The sequence below is a fragment of the Eptesicus fuscus genome, chromosome 14 (genome assembly GCF_027574615.1).
Source record: "Eptesicus fuscus isolate TK198812 chromosome 14, DD_ASM_mEF_20220401, whole genome shotgun sequence".
NCBI lineage: Eukaryota > Metazoa > Chordata > Mammalia > Chiroptera > Vespertilionidae > Eptesicus > Eptesicus fuscus.
Window position 1 is genome coordinate 54,341,049 of NC_072486.1, and position 17,513 is coordinate 54,358,561.

At 37.1% G+C, this 17,513-nt stretch overlaps 1 protein-coding gene across 8 annotated transcripts in view; it reads right to left on the reverse strand.

Annotated features, from left to right (window-relative positions):
- Positions 1–689: 689 nt before the first annotated feature.
- The window catches only part of LUC7L2 (LUC7 like 2, pre-mRNA splicing factor), a 64,363-nt gene continuing 47,539 nt past the window's right edge, over positions 690–17,513 (reverse strand). For 2 of the 8 annotated variants that reach the window (XM_008150479.3, XM_054726435.1), the window contains exons 6-10: positions 16,582–16,758; positions 14,589–14,680; positions 12,067–12,096; positions 6,495–6,686; positions 799–2,479 (exon numbers count right to left, since the gene is read on the reverse strand). In XM_008150479.3, the coding sequence (XP_008148701.1) occupies positions 2,302–2,479; positions 6,495–6,686; positions 12,067–12,096; positions 14,589–14,680; positions 16,582–16,758 (669 nt within the window). In that variant the 3' untranslated portion in view covers positions 799–2,301. Of the gene's footprint in view, positions 2,480–6,494; positions 6,687–12,066; positions 12,097–14,588; positions 14,681–16,581; positions 16,759–17,513 lie in introns of all 8 variants that reach the window. The other 6 variants (XM_054726439.1, XM_028159013.2, XM_054726436.1 and 3 more) reach the window with 6 other exon arrangements.

Here is a 17,513-nt window from a genome sequence, read left to right on the forward strand (position 1 = left end):
ATATAAGGCTCAGCATGGGGCTGTCACATGGAACTCAACCATGGGAGCCAAGGAACCCTTCATTGTTCAAGCCCATGTGAGTTGGATCTTCTGTTCCAGGCAGCCAACAGTATCCAGATATAGGAGTGTACTAGTTGGGACTTTGAGGGCCACTCTTTGACTTCTATATGGCTTCATCTCTTTGATGGATCCTTGACTGAGAGCCCAGTTCTGTGCGTTTGAATGCCTTGCTTTCAGCCAAAACCCTATTATGCTGGCCATTAGTTTGGTCTGATCCCAGACGTGCTTGTAGGCCCAGAACCTTCAACATCTTGGTTTCTGCTGGTACCTGGAAAAAATGCATGAAGGACCCGCTCACCTGTGATCCCAGCATCATTCTGCTGGTAAACCCCTACCTAGTCCCCTAATCGGCCTCTGTCATCAAAACCCTGTTCTCTGAGCCCTCCCCAGCATTTCCCAACTTCCCTGAAGCTGGGATTGCTTTTTCTAATTAGAGCAGGCAATGGAAAGAAAAATGAAAACAACTTTTATTGCCTTATTTATACCCTGGGAAAATCTAAATATCAAGTCAGGTTATAATAAAATCAGGATATAAACACCTTTTGTTATTTCAGATAGAAAAAAACAGAAAATACTTTTTTAAATATTTAAGTCAGTTACAGCATATGATGGTGGACTGAGGTTCTGAAGGGCCTCAGCTGTCAGCCAGCAACCTCGAGAGATGTGAGGATGGTCTCAGATTTACACTCTAAATTCAATGAAGCCTGCATTCCTCACACTTAGGGGAACAAATTAAAAATAGTTCTTGAAAGGTGGTCTTAGATAATTATATTCAGACACTAATTTCATTATTTAATGTATTTTTGTTCCTCAGACTTTCTTTTTTTTTAAATATATTTTATTGATTTTTTACAGAGAGGAAGAGAGAGGGATAGAGTTAGAAACATCGATGAGAGAGAAACATCGATCAGCTGCCTCTTGCACACCCCCCCACTGGGGATGTGCCCGCAACCAAGGTACATGCCCTTGACCGGAATCGAACCTGGGACCCTTGAGTCTGCAGGCCGACGCTCTATCTACTGAGCCAAACCGGTTTTGGCTCCTCAGACTTTCTAGAATCACAAGTGATACCTGTTTAAATCATAGTGGGTATATACAGCTTTTCAATGCAGAAATAGCCTCATTATGTTAGTTATTCCATATTTTTATTTCAGTTTGCTGAATGGGAAGAAATACAAAACAAAAACAAATGAAAACTCCAAGTTCTTCTGCAGGTCCAGTCTGTCTTGATAGCAGTTGTTACAGACAGCCCTGAAGCAGCTGGAATATAGTCGGCAAGGACCCAGGTGGAACAGTTCATCTTGAATCTTCGCAAGTATAATTTGATTTCCTTTGGTGCCTTGCACAGTAAGGCACTATTAATGATATAACAGAATAGAAGAAATGCCCACAGCATAGTTCTAGTGACTATTTACTAAGACAAGTTACAGTTTAATGATGATGGTGGTGATTGTTTCTTTCATTTTACTATTATTTGTTACAATAAGGGTGTAGCCTTTATATTCCACACACACAAAATAAAACAAGAAGTGCTTATGAAAAAGTCCCTGCCCCCACCCCCTTTTCAAAACACCCCGAATGTAGCAATTCAATACAACAGAAAAATCAAGACTTGTTTGATTTCAAATTGTCAATAAAAAAAGCAAAGTATGTAATGCAACAGCTGTTCAACTTTCAACTCTAAAACAAACAAACAAAACTCCCAATATTTAAATTTCTCCAGCACACATTCCAGTATAAATGCTTTGAACTGTAATCAGCTAGTAATTAATGGGAACAGAACCTTAGAAGTTATATTACTTCCCTAACCCCCTTTTCTCTTATAATCAGAGGGTCGGAGGTATTAGGGGATACAAAAAGTCAGAGGAAGAAGAATTAAAAAGGAAAATTCCAAAAGCTGCGGTTTGTACTAGAAAGGAAGACAGCATTTTACAAATGCTCAAAAAATCCCAAGGCAAGTTACACAATTCATTCACTATCACTCCTACTTGAAAGAATAAAGACCTCTGCGTCTTTTATAAAACTGTATTTTCAGAACTGTATTACAGGTTCACCAGAAACTCTAGATGTAGTTTAGGCTACATCAGGAAAACAAGTTCAGATCAAGTTAGATACTGTGTATCTAGCCTAGCTGGATAGGTGTCTGGAACTGCTCCCTGTGTCACCCCAAACAGCTGTAAACTAAACAATAGTATGTAACTCCATAGGAAGCTTAAGGATTGAGGATATGTACACAGCTAATTAGATCTCCCCTGCTTCGCGCTCTTCAGAGCTCCTCCTGTCTTCTGATCTGCCATTAGCGCTCTCATAGGACCGCTTCTTATCTTTTCGATCTCTGTCACGAGGTGATCTGTCTCTTGAATTCCTGTCTCTGTCACGTGATGCTAAGTCTTGGTCTCTGAATCTTTCTTTTGAGGATCTGAAAAATATTAATTTAAGGAGCAAAATGTGTTGGGGAACCCAAAATCCAAGAGAAAGAATCGGATAAATATTAAGGTATGACTGCTGAAGACATACAGAATATATCCAAGAAAGACAAGAGTCAGTGTTCTGACAGAAAAGAGCACTACCATATTTGATAAGGGTCTATCTAAAACAAAGACATGGGTGAAAATAGATAAGGGTGAAAAACCATATTCGAAAATAAGAATTTATAGGACATTCTCATTCTGAGAGGCAATCAAAAAACCTTCTCCAATTCATAGCAAATGCATTTAACATAAGAATTGTAGACAATAACTTAAAAAAGCAAACCGTATTATCTTATTTTAAAATATATAATAGAATGTAGATCCCACATAGGATGGAAATCAATGTCTTAAACAGGGGCTCTGCAAACTTTTTTTGCTGTCTGGTCAGAGTAAGTACTTGAGGTTTTGAGGTCACATACAGTCTCTGTGGTATATTCTTCTTCCTTTTCTTTTTATCAACCCTTTAACAATGTAAAAACCATCCATAGGTTACTGCCTATACAAAAACAGGCTAGGGGGCCAGATTTGGCCTTGCAGTCAACTTAGATAAGAAAACTACTCATTTAATGACAAGGTAACCATTGATTATTTTCAAAATCTGCTTTACTCCTCCTGAGTTAGCTCATTCAACCAACAGATAAAAATCAGGATGGAAGACAGAGAAAGACAATCACACTATTATAAATCTTGATTAACCATGACTGTTTCTTTTTTCTTTCTTTTTATAGCAATGGTGGAAATTTATTGAGAAACAAGAACAGACTCCCACATGGGGAGGGGAAAAGAGTCCCACAGCACAGATTCCCAAGTGGGGAGGGGGAAAGAGTCCCCAACCATGACTGTTTCTTAATACCACCTCTCTATTCCCACACCCAACTTCAACAAAGTAAATAATAACAAAACAAGCTCATATCAGAGATTCAGTCAGTAGAAAAACCAAAGGACATTACGGGATCAGAATTAATATGGAATTTTCTATACTTTCAACATCTAGAATGAATCAGTACCACATATTATATTTATTTCATTCTTTATAGGTGACATAATACTTTTACATAATTATTTCACTTAACCCATGTTCAGAATTTGGATCTGAGGCCTGATTAAGTAATACTTTCAACTTCTATGGCAGGAAAAAACTACTACTATACTCAGTTCTAGAAATATAGTTAAAGAGGATTAAACTAAAAAGGTTGAAAGATAAAGTAATGCCAACTTTGAGCATTCTGCTTAATTAAGGTTTTAATGAGCTTAATTTAAAAGTGATGTGTAAAAAAAACACAGTACACATCTGGCTACATTAATCCTATCCATACTTATTCATGAGAATGGAATATGGAGATGACGAGTTAGAGGTCAGTAATAACTGAAAATCAACTATGAGATGAGCATCAACTAATGCTTTGTGAGAGATTACAATGCCTATATACTAGCAGTTTCCATTCACTATTTCACTCAAATTACCAATAATCCTAATAAAGCAGGTCTTACTATCTATCTCTACCTAGTAGATGGGGAAAGAAAGGTAGGATAATTAAATTACTTGGCCCAGGCCACCGAACCCAACTAGTCGGACTCCAGGGTCTGCACTACAGGAAGTAGGAAGCAGGAGAATTGAAAATGGCCCTCATTTACCAAGGGTAACTGTTGCAAGGGAAAGGTCACAAACAGAATATGCTTATATCAGAGACCAGTATTTCAGCTGAGGCAGGGGAACAACAAATCATTAAAGACTCTTAACTTAGACTTTTACCTTGAAAATTAAACTCAAATATATAGCAATAACTTATAACATTTAGGTTTTAATAGCAACTTTCCAATAATTTTTGGTAAAACAAAGACTATTACTTTGAAAGAGAGTAATTTGAATATGAAGATTAGAAGTGCTCTAGAGAAAAGCAAAACTTTTACAAAAATAATCCTCTTTAGGACATGCTGAAAATTTAGTAGAGGTATCAAGTGTATGGTGGGAAAATGTCCTATACAACTTCATGAATGCAGGAAGCATTACGGACTAGAACAACACAATCTCAGAGAGTAGCCCTTCTATCTCAACCACCATAAAAGAGGTGACAGACACCAGAAACAATGAAAGGTGGGCGGGCTCTCCAGCGAAATTGTCTAGACCATCCATCAACCAGCAGAATGATTCCCAAAATTTACAGTGCAGTTAACATTTTTTTAAATGCATTTTTCTGGGCATGGCACCATGCCTACAGTTTTAAGAATTTGAGATAAGTGGCAAATCACACTATCAGAAACTATCCCTTATATAAATTCCCTGCTCATTCTCTACCTTTGCCTGATAATTAGTCATCTTTTCCTACCTGGCTTTACCTATTCAAATGATACCCACTTTATTCAAGTTTTATCTACTACCTGAGCCATTTTTTTATTGCTCTGGAATAAACATCTACACTCCTGTATTACTCTATGACATACAGTTTAGCACTTTGTAATATGCTAGGTTTTGTATCAGTCTGTTGTCCAAGATGTTAGTCCTGTGTTCCAACTCACTTGAATAAAGTTGCTCAACTAAGTTATATTTGGTATTTTTTACTAGACCTACCTATACAGTTCTTCCTGATTAAAGTCACCTTAAGAACTTCTTGGTTTGCTAAGAGAGTAGAACTTAAATGTTCTCACCAAAAACAAGAGAGAGATAAATATGTGAGGTGATGAATGTGCTAATTAACTAATGGTGAAAATGCTTTTGTAATGTACCTCAAATCACCACAGTGCACACTTTAAATATCTTAGAATTTTATTTGCCAATTATACCTCAATAAAGCTGGGGAGGAAAGACTTACTTGGAACAAATCAAGAATATAATAAATATTGATTGACAGCCTATGAACTAACTCAGCTTGTGAGTGGTTTCAGGGAATGGCTGGTTGGGAATAAAAAAAAACAACCAGAAAGTTTAAACAGCGTTATGTGGATTCTATCATGGTTTTTATGTAGCATAATCCATAGACAATTTAAAACCAGTAGAGACCAGGAACTCAAAAAATTATATGCATGTTTAAGAAGAGTTGCCAAGGCCCGGGCCAGTGTTGCTCAGTGTTTGAGCATCGACCTATGAACCAGGAGATCACGCGCGGTTGATCCCCAGTGGGGAGCATGCAGGAGGCAGCAGATTGATGATTCTCTCTCATCACTGATGTTACTCTCTCTCCCCCTTTCTCTCTGAAATAAAAAAAAAAGAGTTATCAAGAAAAAAAACAACAACCTAAAGTGTGGCTTATGCTCCACAGAAATGAACTAGCTTAAGGACCATCGTGTAACCTGAGACACTTTGGGAGTTTGGTCTATATAGACAGAGTACTAAGGCTTCACCACATTGTTATCCTTTGTCCCGATGAAATTTCCAGGTCCTTAAACTTACTTTACCCTGGGTCTGCACTCCTTGTATCTTGTGAATTTTCATGTCAAGGAAGAAGTCTAACTTCTTTAAGATTCTGAATCTGCCCTGTCAAGCTAACTGTATATAACAATGCATACCTATTGTGCAGATTAAACAACAATATACTAGAATGTGTCTGCTCTGCGGAAGTGCACCAGCTCAAAGAAGTATGGAAAACAATGTCAAACAAAGCTGAACAATTCAATGAAAGGACTGCTCAGAGCCCCTAATTCATCAATACATACAGAAAAAAAACCTCTAAGACTATTGGTACCTAAAATTATTTGCCCATGAAGTACGTCGTCGTCCCCACCCCCACCCCCCGCCAAAAACACACCACGCAGAGAAAAGCATAACCTCTGCACATATTTGTTCCAAATGTCTTACTCTGGCTCATAAGAATATTCTTCCTGAACTACCCATACAATCAGGGAAAAAACTGTTAATACACCCACACACAAATGTGTACATATTACCAGATGCAAGTTTCAAACCAATAGTATTCCAATTCTAAACCATAAAGGTAGTTCCATGTCCTCTTATGGACACCTCAGTACCTCCTCCTGGATCGCTCTCTGCTTCTGTCTCTAGAACTGTGCCCACTTCTCTGGTGGCTGCGGCTGCGACTTCGGCTGCTAGAGCGAGATCTGTGGCGATGGCGCTTCTCTCGAGATTTAGACCGAGTTCTCCTCTTCCGTTCTCGTGACATGGAGCGAGATCGATGTCGGCGATGCTCTCTGGACCTGGATCTACAAAAAATATTTGATTTACATTTTAGCTTTGTCAACACTACATTGCTCATTGACTAAAGGCTCTCTTTAAACAGAAACTATCCCTTAGTAGCTTTGCTTAATGCCAATTCTATTCAAGTCAACTAAATCCACTGAAACTGCTGGTATCCCATATAATCCTATAAAATAAAAGGCTAATATGTAAATCGACCGAACACCAGAACGACCAGTTGCTATGACGCACACAAAGGTCAATCCATAGTGTATAAATTTACATCAGGAATATAAAAAAAGGAAACCAATCTATAAAACTACTACACATCAGGGATTGTATTATCTAGATGCTTTATGGAATGAATTTCATTTAAACTTCTAAGACTTTTAGTGTACTTTAGATAAAGCATGTACCTGATGGACATGGATAGAAGGGAGGAGACTTGAAAAAAATATTGTTTAGAATAAGCTTCAGCTCTCTGGATTAGAGAGGTTTTGTATGACCACTCTAATCCAGAGAGCTGAAGTGGCTCAGTGGTTGAGCGTTGACCTATGAACCAGGGGTCATGGTTCAATTCCTGTTCAGTGCACACACTCAGGTTGCAGACTCGATCCCCAGTGGGGAGCATGCAGAAGGCAGCCAATCAATGATTCTCTCTCATCATTGATGTTTCTCTCTCTCCCTCTCCATTCCTCTCTAAAATCAATAAATAAAAATATATTTAAAAAAAAGAAGTTTGAATGTCCACAATATGCCTAGTCACAGTGTAATCCAAACAGAATAAGACAGCCCGTCTAGTGTGGCTCTGTGATTTAGCATCGACCTATGTGAATCAGGGGATCATGGTTGGGTTCCTGGTCAGAGCACATGCCCAGATTGTAGGCTCAATTCCCAGTAGGGGGCATGCAGTAGGCAGCCTATCGATTCTCATCATTGATTTTTTTTTTTTCTCTCTCTCCCCCGCTCTACCTTCTTCTTTCTGAAATCAATAAACACATATTTAAAAAAAAAAAAAGAAGCTAGAAGGAAAAACACTTCTGTAGTCTCTACTTGGTCACAAAACTAACTTGTGTATTGTGTGTGGTGAGGGGATGGCATATGCAGAAGACAGAACTGAGGGAAAACAATGAGAAATAAAGGTATGAAACTTAGAAGAGGCACTTAATATAACAGTACAAAAGCACATTATTCAGGTGTTACATGTGCCAACTGATTTTATTTTCCAATGATTATTTTGTTAAGTGAACTTTAAAAGCATTTAGTGTATGTCAACATTATGGTCAAAGAAAGGCACATACTGTGGACATAACCATAATTGAACAGAATATTTCACACTTGAAAAAAACATTTCTGGCCCTGTCCAGTGTGGCTCAGTCGGTTGGGCATTCTCTCAAGTACCTAGAGGTTGCTGGTTCAATTCCTGGTCAGGGCACATGCCCAGGTTTTGGGCTCGATCCCCAAAGGGGCGTGTACAGCAGCCAATCGCTGTTCCACTTTTACATTATTTTTCTTTCTCTTTCCCCCTTCCCTTCCTCTCTATCTAAAAATCAATAAAAAATATTTGTATTACATTTTTATTGATTTCAAAGAGAGAAAGGGAGAGGGAGCGAGAGATGGAAAAATTAATGATGAGAATCACTGACTGGCTGCTTGCTACACACCCCTTAGTGGTGATTGAGCTCACAACTTGGGCCAGGAATCAAACCATGACTTCCCCATTTGTAGGCCAAGACTCAACCACTGTGCAACACCACCTAGGCAATAAAAAAAGATTTTTAAAAATATTTCTGATATAGCCCTGGCTAGTTTGGCTCAGTGGATAGAGCATTGGCCTGCGGACTGAAGGGTCCCAGATTCGATTCCAGTCAAGGGCACATGCCTGGGTTGCAGGCTCAATCCCCAGTAGGAGTTGTGCAGGAGGCAGCTAATCAATGATTCTACCTCTCCCTTCCTCTCTGAAATCAATAAAATATTAAAAATATATATATATGTATATACATATATATTTCTGATATGAAGCAGGGGGAGCCCTAGGCGATTTGACTCAGTGGATAGAGAGTCAGCCTGCAGACTGAAGGGTCACAGATTTGATTCCGGTAAAGGGCATGCACTCTGGTTGGGGCACCTTTGAGAGGCAACCATTTAATGTCTCTCTCTCACATTGATGTTTTCTTCTCTGTCTCTTCCTCTCTTACTCTCTCTAAAAATCAATGGAAAAATATCCTCAGGTGAGGTTTAACAAAACAAAATTATTTTATTATCCATACTTCTTTGAGCTGGTGCACTTCCGCAGAGCAGACACATTCTAGTATATTGTTGTTTAATCTGCACAATAGGTATGCATTGTTATATACAGTTAGCTTGACAGGGCAGATTCAGAATCTTAAAGAAGTTAGACTTCTTCCTTGACATGAATATTCACAAGATACAATTTTATGCAGGGGGAAAGAGCTTAAAATTCATTCAATACAAGTTTTGCCAAATGTTATTTTGGTTAATCACTCATTTTGAGCTATTACAATAAATCCATTTCTTTCAATGTATTACTTCATTTATCTTTTTTTTTTTCCATTTATCTTTTTAAAGTTATCCATCATTCAAAAAATATTTACTGGATGCCTAATGCACCGTTCTTGGTACTAAGAAGATTGTGCTGCAATTACACGGATGTGCAAGAGTAGGTTTATAGTTGTAAGGGAAACAGAGTTTATTCTTATATTATTACTTATTTATTACTGTATTTTCTACACAAACAATTGTAAACTTACTTTTGACCAACCCATATACATATTCCAGATATGTGGGCAATAAATAAAAATAGGTCAGGTAGTAAAAAAAGAAATGGAGTATCTTTGGAGGACTTAAACAGAGCTGACATAATTTATTTCACTTATACAAATAATTTAAATATTTTTTTCAACAAAGGTAAGCAGCTTGCATTAACCAACCAATAAACAGAATAGTATCATCATTTAATGCTTATACTTCTATTTTAGATTTGAGAAACTCACAACATAAATTAGCTAACCCAACTGGTCCTCTTTATTTACTAATGTCTTAGCTTTTTAGTGTTTTAAGCAGAAAAATAACTGAAAGGTTAAAAACCACTTAGGGGCATCTAAAAAATGTAAGGTTTTGCTTTTTTTTTTTTAAAAAAAAAAAAATATTTTTATTGATTTCAGAGAGCAAGCGAGGGATATATAGAAACCCCAATGATGAGAGAAAATCATTGATCGGCTGCCTCCTGCACGCCCCCTACTAGGGATCGAGCCTGTAACCCATGCATGTGCCCTTGACCAAAACTGAACCCGGGACCATTCAGTCTGCAGGCCGATGCTCTATCCACTAAGCCAAACCAGCTAGGGCAGGTTTTTCTTTTATAAAGACAAATGCTCCCGTTTAGAGGGAAAAGTTCTCGGGAAATAGTTACTCAATACAGTTAAGAGTACTTGGAATGTTTTTTTAAAAAATGTCATCCAAACAAGAGGAATACTAGGATTTCAAAAAGAATGAGAAAGGGGCCGAAACCGGTTTGGCTCAGTGGATAGAGCGTCAGTCTGCGGACTAAAGGGTCCCAGGTTCGATTCCGGTCAAGGGCATGTACATTGGTTGCGGGCACATCCCCGGTGGGGGGTGTGCAGGAGGCAGCTGGTCTATGTTTCTCTCTCATCGGTGTTTCCAGCTCTCTATCCCTCACCCTTCCTCTCTGTAAAAAATCAATAAAATATATTTAAAAAAAAAAAGAATGAGAAAGGGCATTCTAGGTGGGAATAAATTCATGAGAAAGAGTCAAGGATAAGAATGAGAATGGCAAGTGAAGAATTAAGAACGATAAAGCACACCGTTTTCCCACCTTTCTCAGATAGAAAACAATTAACAATAGCTAGTAAAAATTGTAAATAAAGGCTTCAAAAAGCCCCCAAATATGAAATCCGTAAGTCAAAGAAAAGGGTTATCATGTCCTTTTCCTCCTTAAGGCTGAAAGTGCCCCTTTCAAGCTTTTTGTGATCAGTTACCAAGGGTAAGTACTAACTCATATAAAGTCAAGATGGAGGCATAAACTAAACATTTTATTTTTAATATGTTTTTATTGATTTTTGAGAGAGAGAGAGAGAGAGAGAGAGAGAGAAAGGGAGGAGAGAGAAAAACACTGATATGAGGAACAGTGATCAGCTGCTTCCCGTTTGCACTTCGACAGGGCATTTTCCTATGTGCCCTGACCAGCAATCGAAATGGTAACCTTTCAGTGCACAGTACACACTGGCCAGGGCTGAACTAAACATTTTAGTTTCCCTTACTAATCCACCATGAACCTCTCATTCAAAAATGTATCCAATTATTTAACCTACTTACATTTTCAACAGGTACCTCTCTTAGAATGTTTCTTAGATGCATCACCCAAATTTATTTAAAAAAAAAAAAAAAATCCTGTCACATATTTACCCTGAGCTTCTAAATGAGATTTTAGAGAAATACTCTGGCCCTCACTGGGTTAGCTCAGTGAATAGAGCATTAGCCTGCAGACTGAAGCATCCCAGTTTCAATCCTAGTCAAGGGCACATGCCCGGGTTGCAGGCTCGATCCCCAGGAGGCAGCCAATAAATCATTCTCTCTCTCATCATTGGTGTCTCTATCTCTCTCTCCCTTCCTCTCTGAAATCAATAAAATTTTTAAAATAGCCGAAACCGGTTTGGCTCAGTGGATAGAGCGTCGGTCTGCGGACTGGAAGGTCCCGGGTTCGATTCCGGTCGAGGGCATGTACATTGGTTGCGGGCACATCCCCAGTAGGGGGCGTGCAGGAGGCAGCTGGTCGATGTTTCTCTCTCATCAATGTTTCTAGCTCTCTATCCTTCTCCCTTCCTCTCTGTGAAAAACCAATAAAATATATTTAAAAAAAAATTAAAATAATTTTAAAAAGTAAGCTAACTTTGCTTTAAAAAAAAAAAAGTGCACATAAATGCCAATTAAAAAAAAAAAATAAAGACTCTAGCCCAGCCGGTGTGGTTCAATGGTTGAAAGTTGACCTATGAACCTGGTGACTGATCCCCAGTAAGGGGGCATGCAGGAGGCAGCCACCAATTTATGATTCTGATCATTGATGTTTCTATCTCTTCCTCTCTGAAATCAACAAAAATTAAAAAAAAAAAAAAAAAAATTCTGAAATGTTTTAAGTTTTCCCCCTAACTCCAGGGCACTGTTTATATAATTTTACTTTGATAAATCTAAACTATAGTGCATGGATATCTTCTGAACAGTTTCTTCTTAAAAGATATTGCTTGAACTTGAACTATAAAAATATTAAGTGTACTAATCTATTCTCATTCATTTTTAAAAGGCATTTTATCTATAACACCCATATTTGAAAAAAATACAGCTTCACTACTTAACTTGTATTATACCTACCTTTTGGGATTCTTGCTATGTGATCGAGACCTAAAAAAACAAAACAAAACAATCTATTTTTTAGAAAAGTAATTATAAATGAGAATAAGTATGCTGGGCTGTTAAAAATTACATTCTTCCTGATTTGTAATTTTTATATTAACTTTATAAATATAAGGCATGTGTATTCACAGAAACATTTTCAAAATACACTACAAACTCTACAGACTTCCCCACCTTGGCATATGAATTCTCTTAACCTGGCTCTTAACACAGTACATCACAACTCACTAATTCTCCAGAAACCACTTACTTTCCAACCCTGGAAAAATTCTTTGGTATTTCTATCTGTCATTTCTTCCTTCCCTCTGGGAACAGAGTAAAATTTCTATGATCTGAGTTGCATACACTTTGGATCTGCAAACTCATACTATAATCCCTAGAACACCCAAATCAATCTTACATCGTTTCCCCTCCCTCCTTCCCTCCCTCCCTCCCTCCTTTCCGTTCTTCTCACCCAAGGATATGTGTTATTGATTTTTGAGAGAGAGAGGAAGGGGTAGAGAAATAGAGAGAAACATCAATGTGAAAGAAACACTGATCAGCTGCCTCCTGCGTGTAACCCAACTGGGGATTGAACTGGAAACCTTTTGGTATACAAGATGACACGCCAACCAACTGAGCCACCAGGCCAGGGGACACAACATGTTTAACATGACACATGACACTTACATAAAACGCTCTTACATTTCCTAGCACACAATTAACACTCAATAAATAGTAATAGCCAATATTATAGTTTTTTTGTGGAGACTATATAGATGGTTGAAGCATGGCTTTGGAATCAGCCTGATGTTTCAACTCTGGTTCCACCACTCACCATCTGTGTGACCTTGGCAGACATATATATTCCCCTCGGCTTAGTTTGTCATTTGTAAAAGAAGGATAGTAATATCAATTTCAAAGGGGAATTGTAAGGATTAGATGAACTGCTAGAGATAAATTCTTAGCACAGTGCCTGGAAAATGGCACTCGGTAAGTAATAGTAATTTTTACCATTACCTTTTTCAGTACCATAGCTGGAATCCTATCCTGTGTAATTTTGAACTTACTTGCAATTTCCTCATCTTCCATACTTAGCTATAATACTTAAGTTCATATACAGATTAAAAATTTTTAAGAAGCATTACTGAAATACATTGCATTTATAATTATCATTTAAAAGAATTTGTCAAGTGGCAACAGAAAAGATGCAATGTACTTTCTTGTCATCTACAAATGTGAAAATGTAGTTCGGCAAAGAATACTTTTTTCTCATTTGCTTTACCTCAGTTGAATCATTTATATTAGTGGCACTACATTCAGTTGAATTTTAAGTTAAACTGAGATTTCTAATGCCATTTATATTGTTTTAAATATTACAATATTGGGCAATATCACCATCAGAGCACACAAAAGAGAATAGAGCTAAAGCTCTGAGGTGAAATTTATGATAAATGAAGAACATATTCATCAATGGAGGAATGACAGCACTTCCCCAAAGAGGAAGATGGCCCAGCCAGCATGGCTCAGTGGCTTAGTGTCGACCTATGAACCAGGAGGTCACGGTTTGATTCTCAGTCACAGCACATGCCCAGGGTTGCGGGCTCGATCACAAGTAGGGGGTGCAGGAGACAGCCAATCAATGATTCTCTCTCATCATTGATGTTTCTTTTCTATCTCTTTCCCTCCTGAACTAAATAAAAATATTAAAAATAAAAAAAAAGCTAAGAGGAAGTTGGCATGACCTATACATATTATCAAGGGTAAGGCATTTAAATTTCAGAGATGTGTAATACAATTAAGGGAACATTATAAATTAGAACTACAGGTGAACCATTTGTGGCATACCTGCCCATCCTAAAATTGTTGAAGTTATGAACAAGACATACAAAGAATGTTGCCACCAGAGTACCAAGCAATTTGTTGATAATGAATAAAAGTAACCCAGAACATTTAAACATTGTAAATATGAAGTTATATGATTCTATCAACCAATACCAATATAAAAATAACTATTAATACCAATTAAAAATAATTTACCTATTATTGAATTAATAAACATTTTTAAAGTTTATAGCTCCTAGAATTGATTATAGCATGAAAGTAAATTTAATTAATAAAACAAAAAATCCAAACCTTTTATCAAGCATAAAATACATCATAAAAATAGTTCCATGCCAACCTGGTACAAATCTATCCCATCATGAAAATCAGGGGGTTGGAAAGAGCTTTTTTATATAGCTTATAAAACAAAGATGTGACTCTCCCTTTATTACCTCTTCAATACACTTTGAAGGAAAAAAGGACCTTGACTTTAATGGCCATTACGTTAACATACTTGCACAAACATTGTTTTGCATGGTAGCATTTTAAAGAGTAAACAAAAATTTCCCATGTCTACATTTGTTAACATCTAAAATCTTATACCACTCACATCTCAAATTAGAAACAAGGATTTTCAACTTCAAATACTTGGACTATTTCAATTCATTACTCCATACCTCCTCAACTTTTCCCTTTCTTCTCTCTCCCTTTCTTCTCTTCGTTTCAGGCGTTCCTGGTTTCTTTTCTCCTGCTTCTCAGCTACAACTCTCTTAAAAAAAAAACAAAAAACAAAAAAAACAACTAAGTTTAAATAGTAATAAATGAGAAGCATTATTTATTGGGTCCATTCTTAATGAGCATTATCCTAAACTTTAGCCAGATCTGGTTTCCAATATTGTACAAGTAACATCAAAATCTGCTAATAACAATTCAATTTTTTAAAAATATATTTTATTAATTTTTTACAGAGAGAAAGGGAGAGGGATAGAGAGTTAGAAACATCGATGAGAGAGAAACATCGATCAGCTGCCTCCTGCACACTCCCTACTGGGGATGTGCCCGCAACCAAGGTACATGCCCTTGACCAGAATCAAACCTGGGAACCTTGAGTCCGTAGGCGGACGCTCTATCCACTGAGCCAAACTGGTTAGGGCAACAATTCAATTTTGGTAAGTAAAATCATTAGACTTACAAGTCTGGTTTCTAAAATATTTCCTCTTTTTTTTATATATATATATTTTATTGATTTTTTACAGAGAGGAAGAGAGAGGGATAGAGAGTTAGAAACATCGATGAGAAACATCGATCAGCTGCCTATTGCACACCCCCTACTGGGGATGTGCCCACAACCAAGGTACATGCCCTTGACCGGAATCGAACCTGGGACCCTTGAGTCCGCAGGCCGACGCTCTATCCACTGAGCCAAACCGGTTTCGGCAATCTTTCCTCTTTTTGTAAAATTTATAAAATTTCATGGTCCCCCATGACTTCTTCTACTTTTTTTTAAATTTACTTATTGATTTTTAGAAAGAGAGAGGTGGGAGAGGGGGAGAGGGAGAGAGATAGGGAGAGAGGGAAGGAGAAACACTGATTTATTGTTCCACTATTTGTGCATTCTGCTTGCTTATTGTATATACCCTGACCAGGGATCGAACTCGCACCTTGGCGTATCAAGATGACACTCTAACGGAGCTACCAAGCTAGGGCCTTCATGACCTCTTAATATTTGAAAATTAGTTCTATAAATTTTTTCTCCTCTGAATACTTCCTAGCATTATTTTGTATTTTTTAAAAGAAACCAACCATTATAAATCACAAGTTCCCATGCTCTATGATTTCCAATATAGAAATGTTTTCTGTCACTTCCAATACCATCCTGATGCTGCTGTTTTAAAAACAGTAAAATGCTAAACTGTCCTGTTGCAAGGTCTATCTGCAAAGACTCCCAAATAGGTACCATTTGCTATACTGAAACTCATTTTGTCATTTTTTTAAAACTTACCTAAGCGAGATCATCTTAGCTACTCAGAATACAGAGAGCCCACTATTAACTACAATATTCATCAATCTGTTTATGTTTGCCTCCTCAGAAATACCTTTTCTGTTTGCTTATCATCTCAATAGAACTCAGCAGATGAGTAAGAACTTGTTGCCTTTCTCAGAATAGCGTACTTATTTGATAGTGATTGTCCTTTTTTTTAAAATAGGTTTCATTCTAACTCCTTTCAGAAATGGGGGCAGGAGTGTAAAATAAAACTAGAGGTCCTATCAGCTTGCTATATAGTGAAGAACTGCAAAATATTTCAACTAAATATTCGGTTCATTTTCCCCAACTTCCTTTAGAGTAAATATTATATTATTTTATAAAAAAAAAAAAAGAGAAAAACTTAGGGGACTTTGTATAAAAGAATTAGTTTAAAACCAGTTTGCAATATTTCTACTCCATCATATTCAACTACTACCTCCAAGAATAGGGGAATAGTATTTAAAGGTCTGTCTCTCAAACAATATCCATTAAACCAGCTGGTATCTCCATCTGAAATCCTACACTATCCAGTATGAACTGTGAAAGAGACTCACAGTCAAGATTACTATATGAAAAGACAACTAATACAGATCAAAAGAATTAATGGTTAAATTAGATAAAGTGATATTAATTTAACAATATACCTTTAATTCTTCAAGCTTCTCTCTTATTTCAATAAATCCCAGGTGCAGTTTACCCCCAAAATGATCAGCCAGTCGTCTGTCATTATCATGAAGACCTAAATAAGCAGAGCAGACTTCACAGACTCGAAGTTTCTGCTGTTGGAAACTGGAAGCTGGCATAGAATTCCGATACACTTCCTAGACAAAAGTGAAAAACAATGTTCATAAAACTTCAATGAACATCAATCAATTAAACAAAATACACTTTTCTAAAGAACAAAATGTTTTCTAATGAATACACAAAAGCATGGCTATTTTGTCATGAAAATTCTAGATTCCCCATAACCCCCCATCCTCTGTCTCAGGACCTCTTCACTAGGAATAAAAAAAATTGGAGCCCCAAATACTTTTTACCAAGAACTACTGTATCTACCATGATACAGAACACAACTTTCTGAAAGTTTTTCTCAATGTTCTGTTTTCTATAATTTTTGTTAAAAATGAGCTGTAGCAACCCCAAAACTATTTATCAGTGAAGGATCAAGGAAGTAGAAGTCGCCCATGCTTGCAGAGAAGGCATGCACATCTTCTATAACGTTACAGCTTCCTTCCACTGCCTTCTTTCTTACACATCCCTTTGGAAATGAGGATGGGGCATACAAATAATAAACTTCATACTAAAAGTAATAGTTTATAAGACAAGAGATGAAAATGCCTTACTGAAATTTAGATATCTTCTACCCAACCATTTTATTTATATTGTTCAATAATGAAATAATACTAGTAGGTTTGTATATCCACTGTATCCTTTTATCCTTATTGACAGAATTCTGCTCTTTGTTTTGAGCATACACAGTTAAAAACATTTCCAAGCTTCTGTGAAGCTTTGACTAAGGAGATATAGATATAAGTGGACATTACTGGATATAATCTATTGAAAAGTTCTTTAAAAG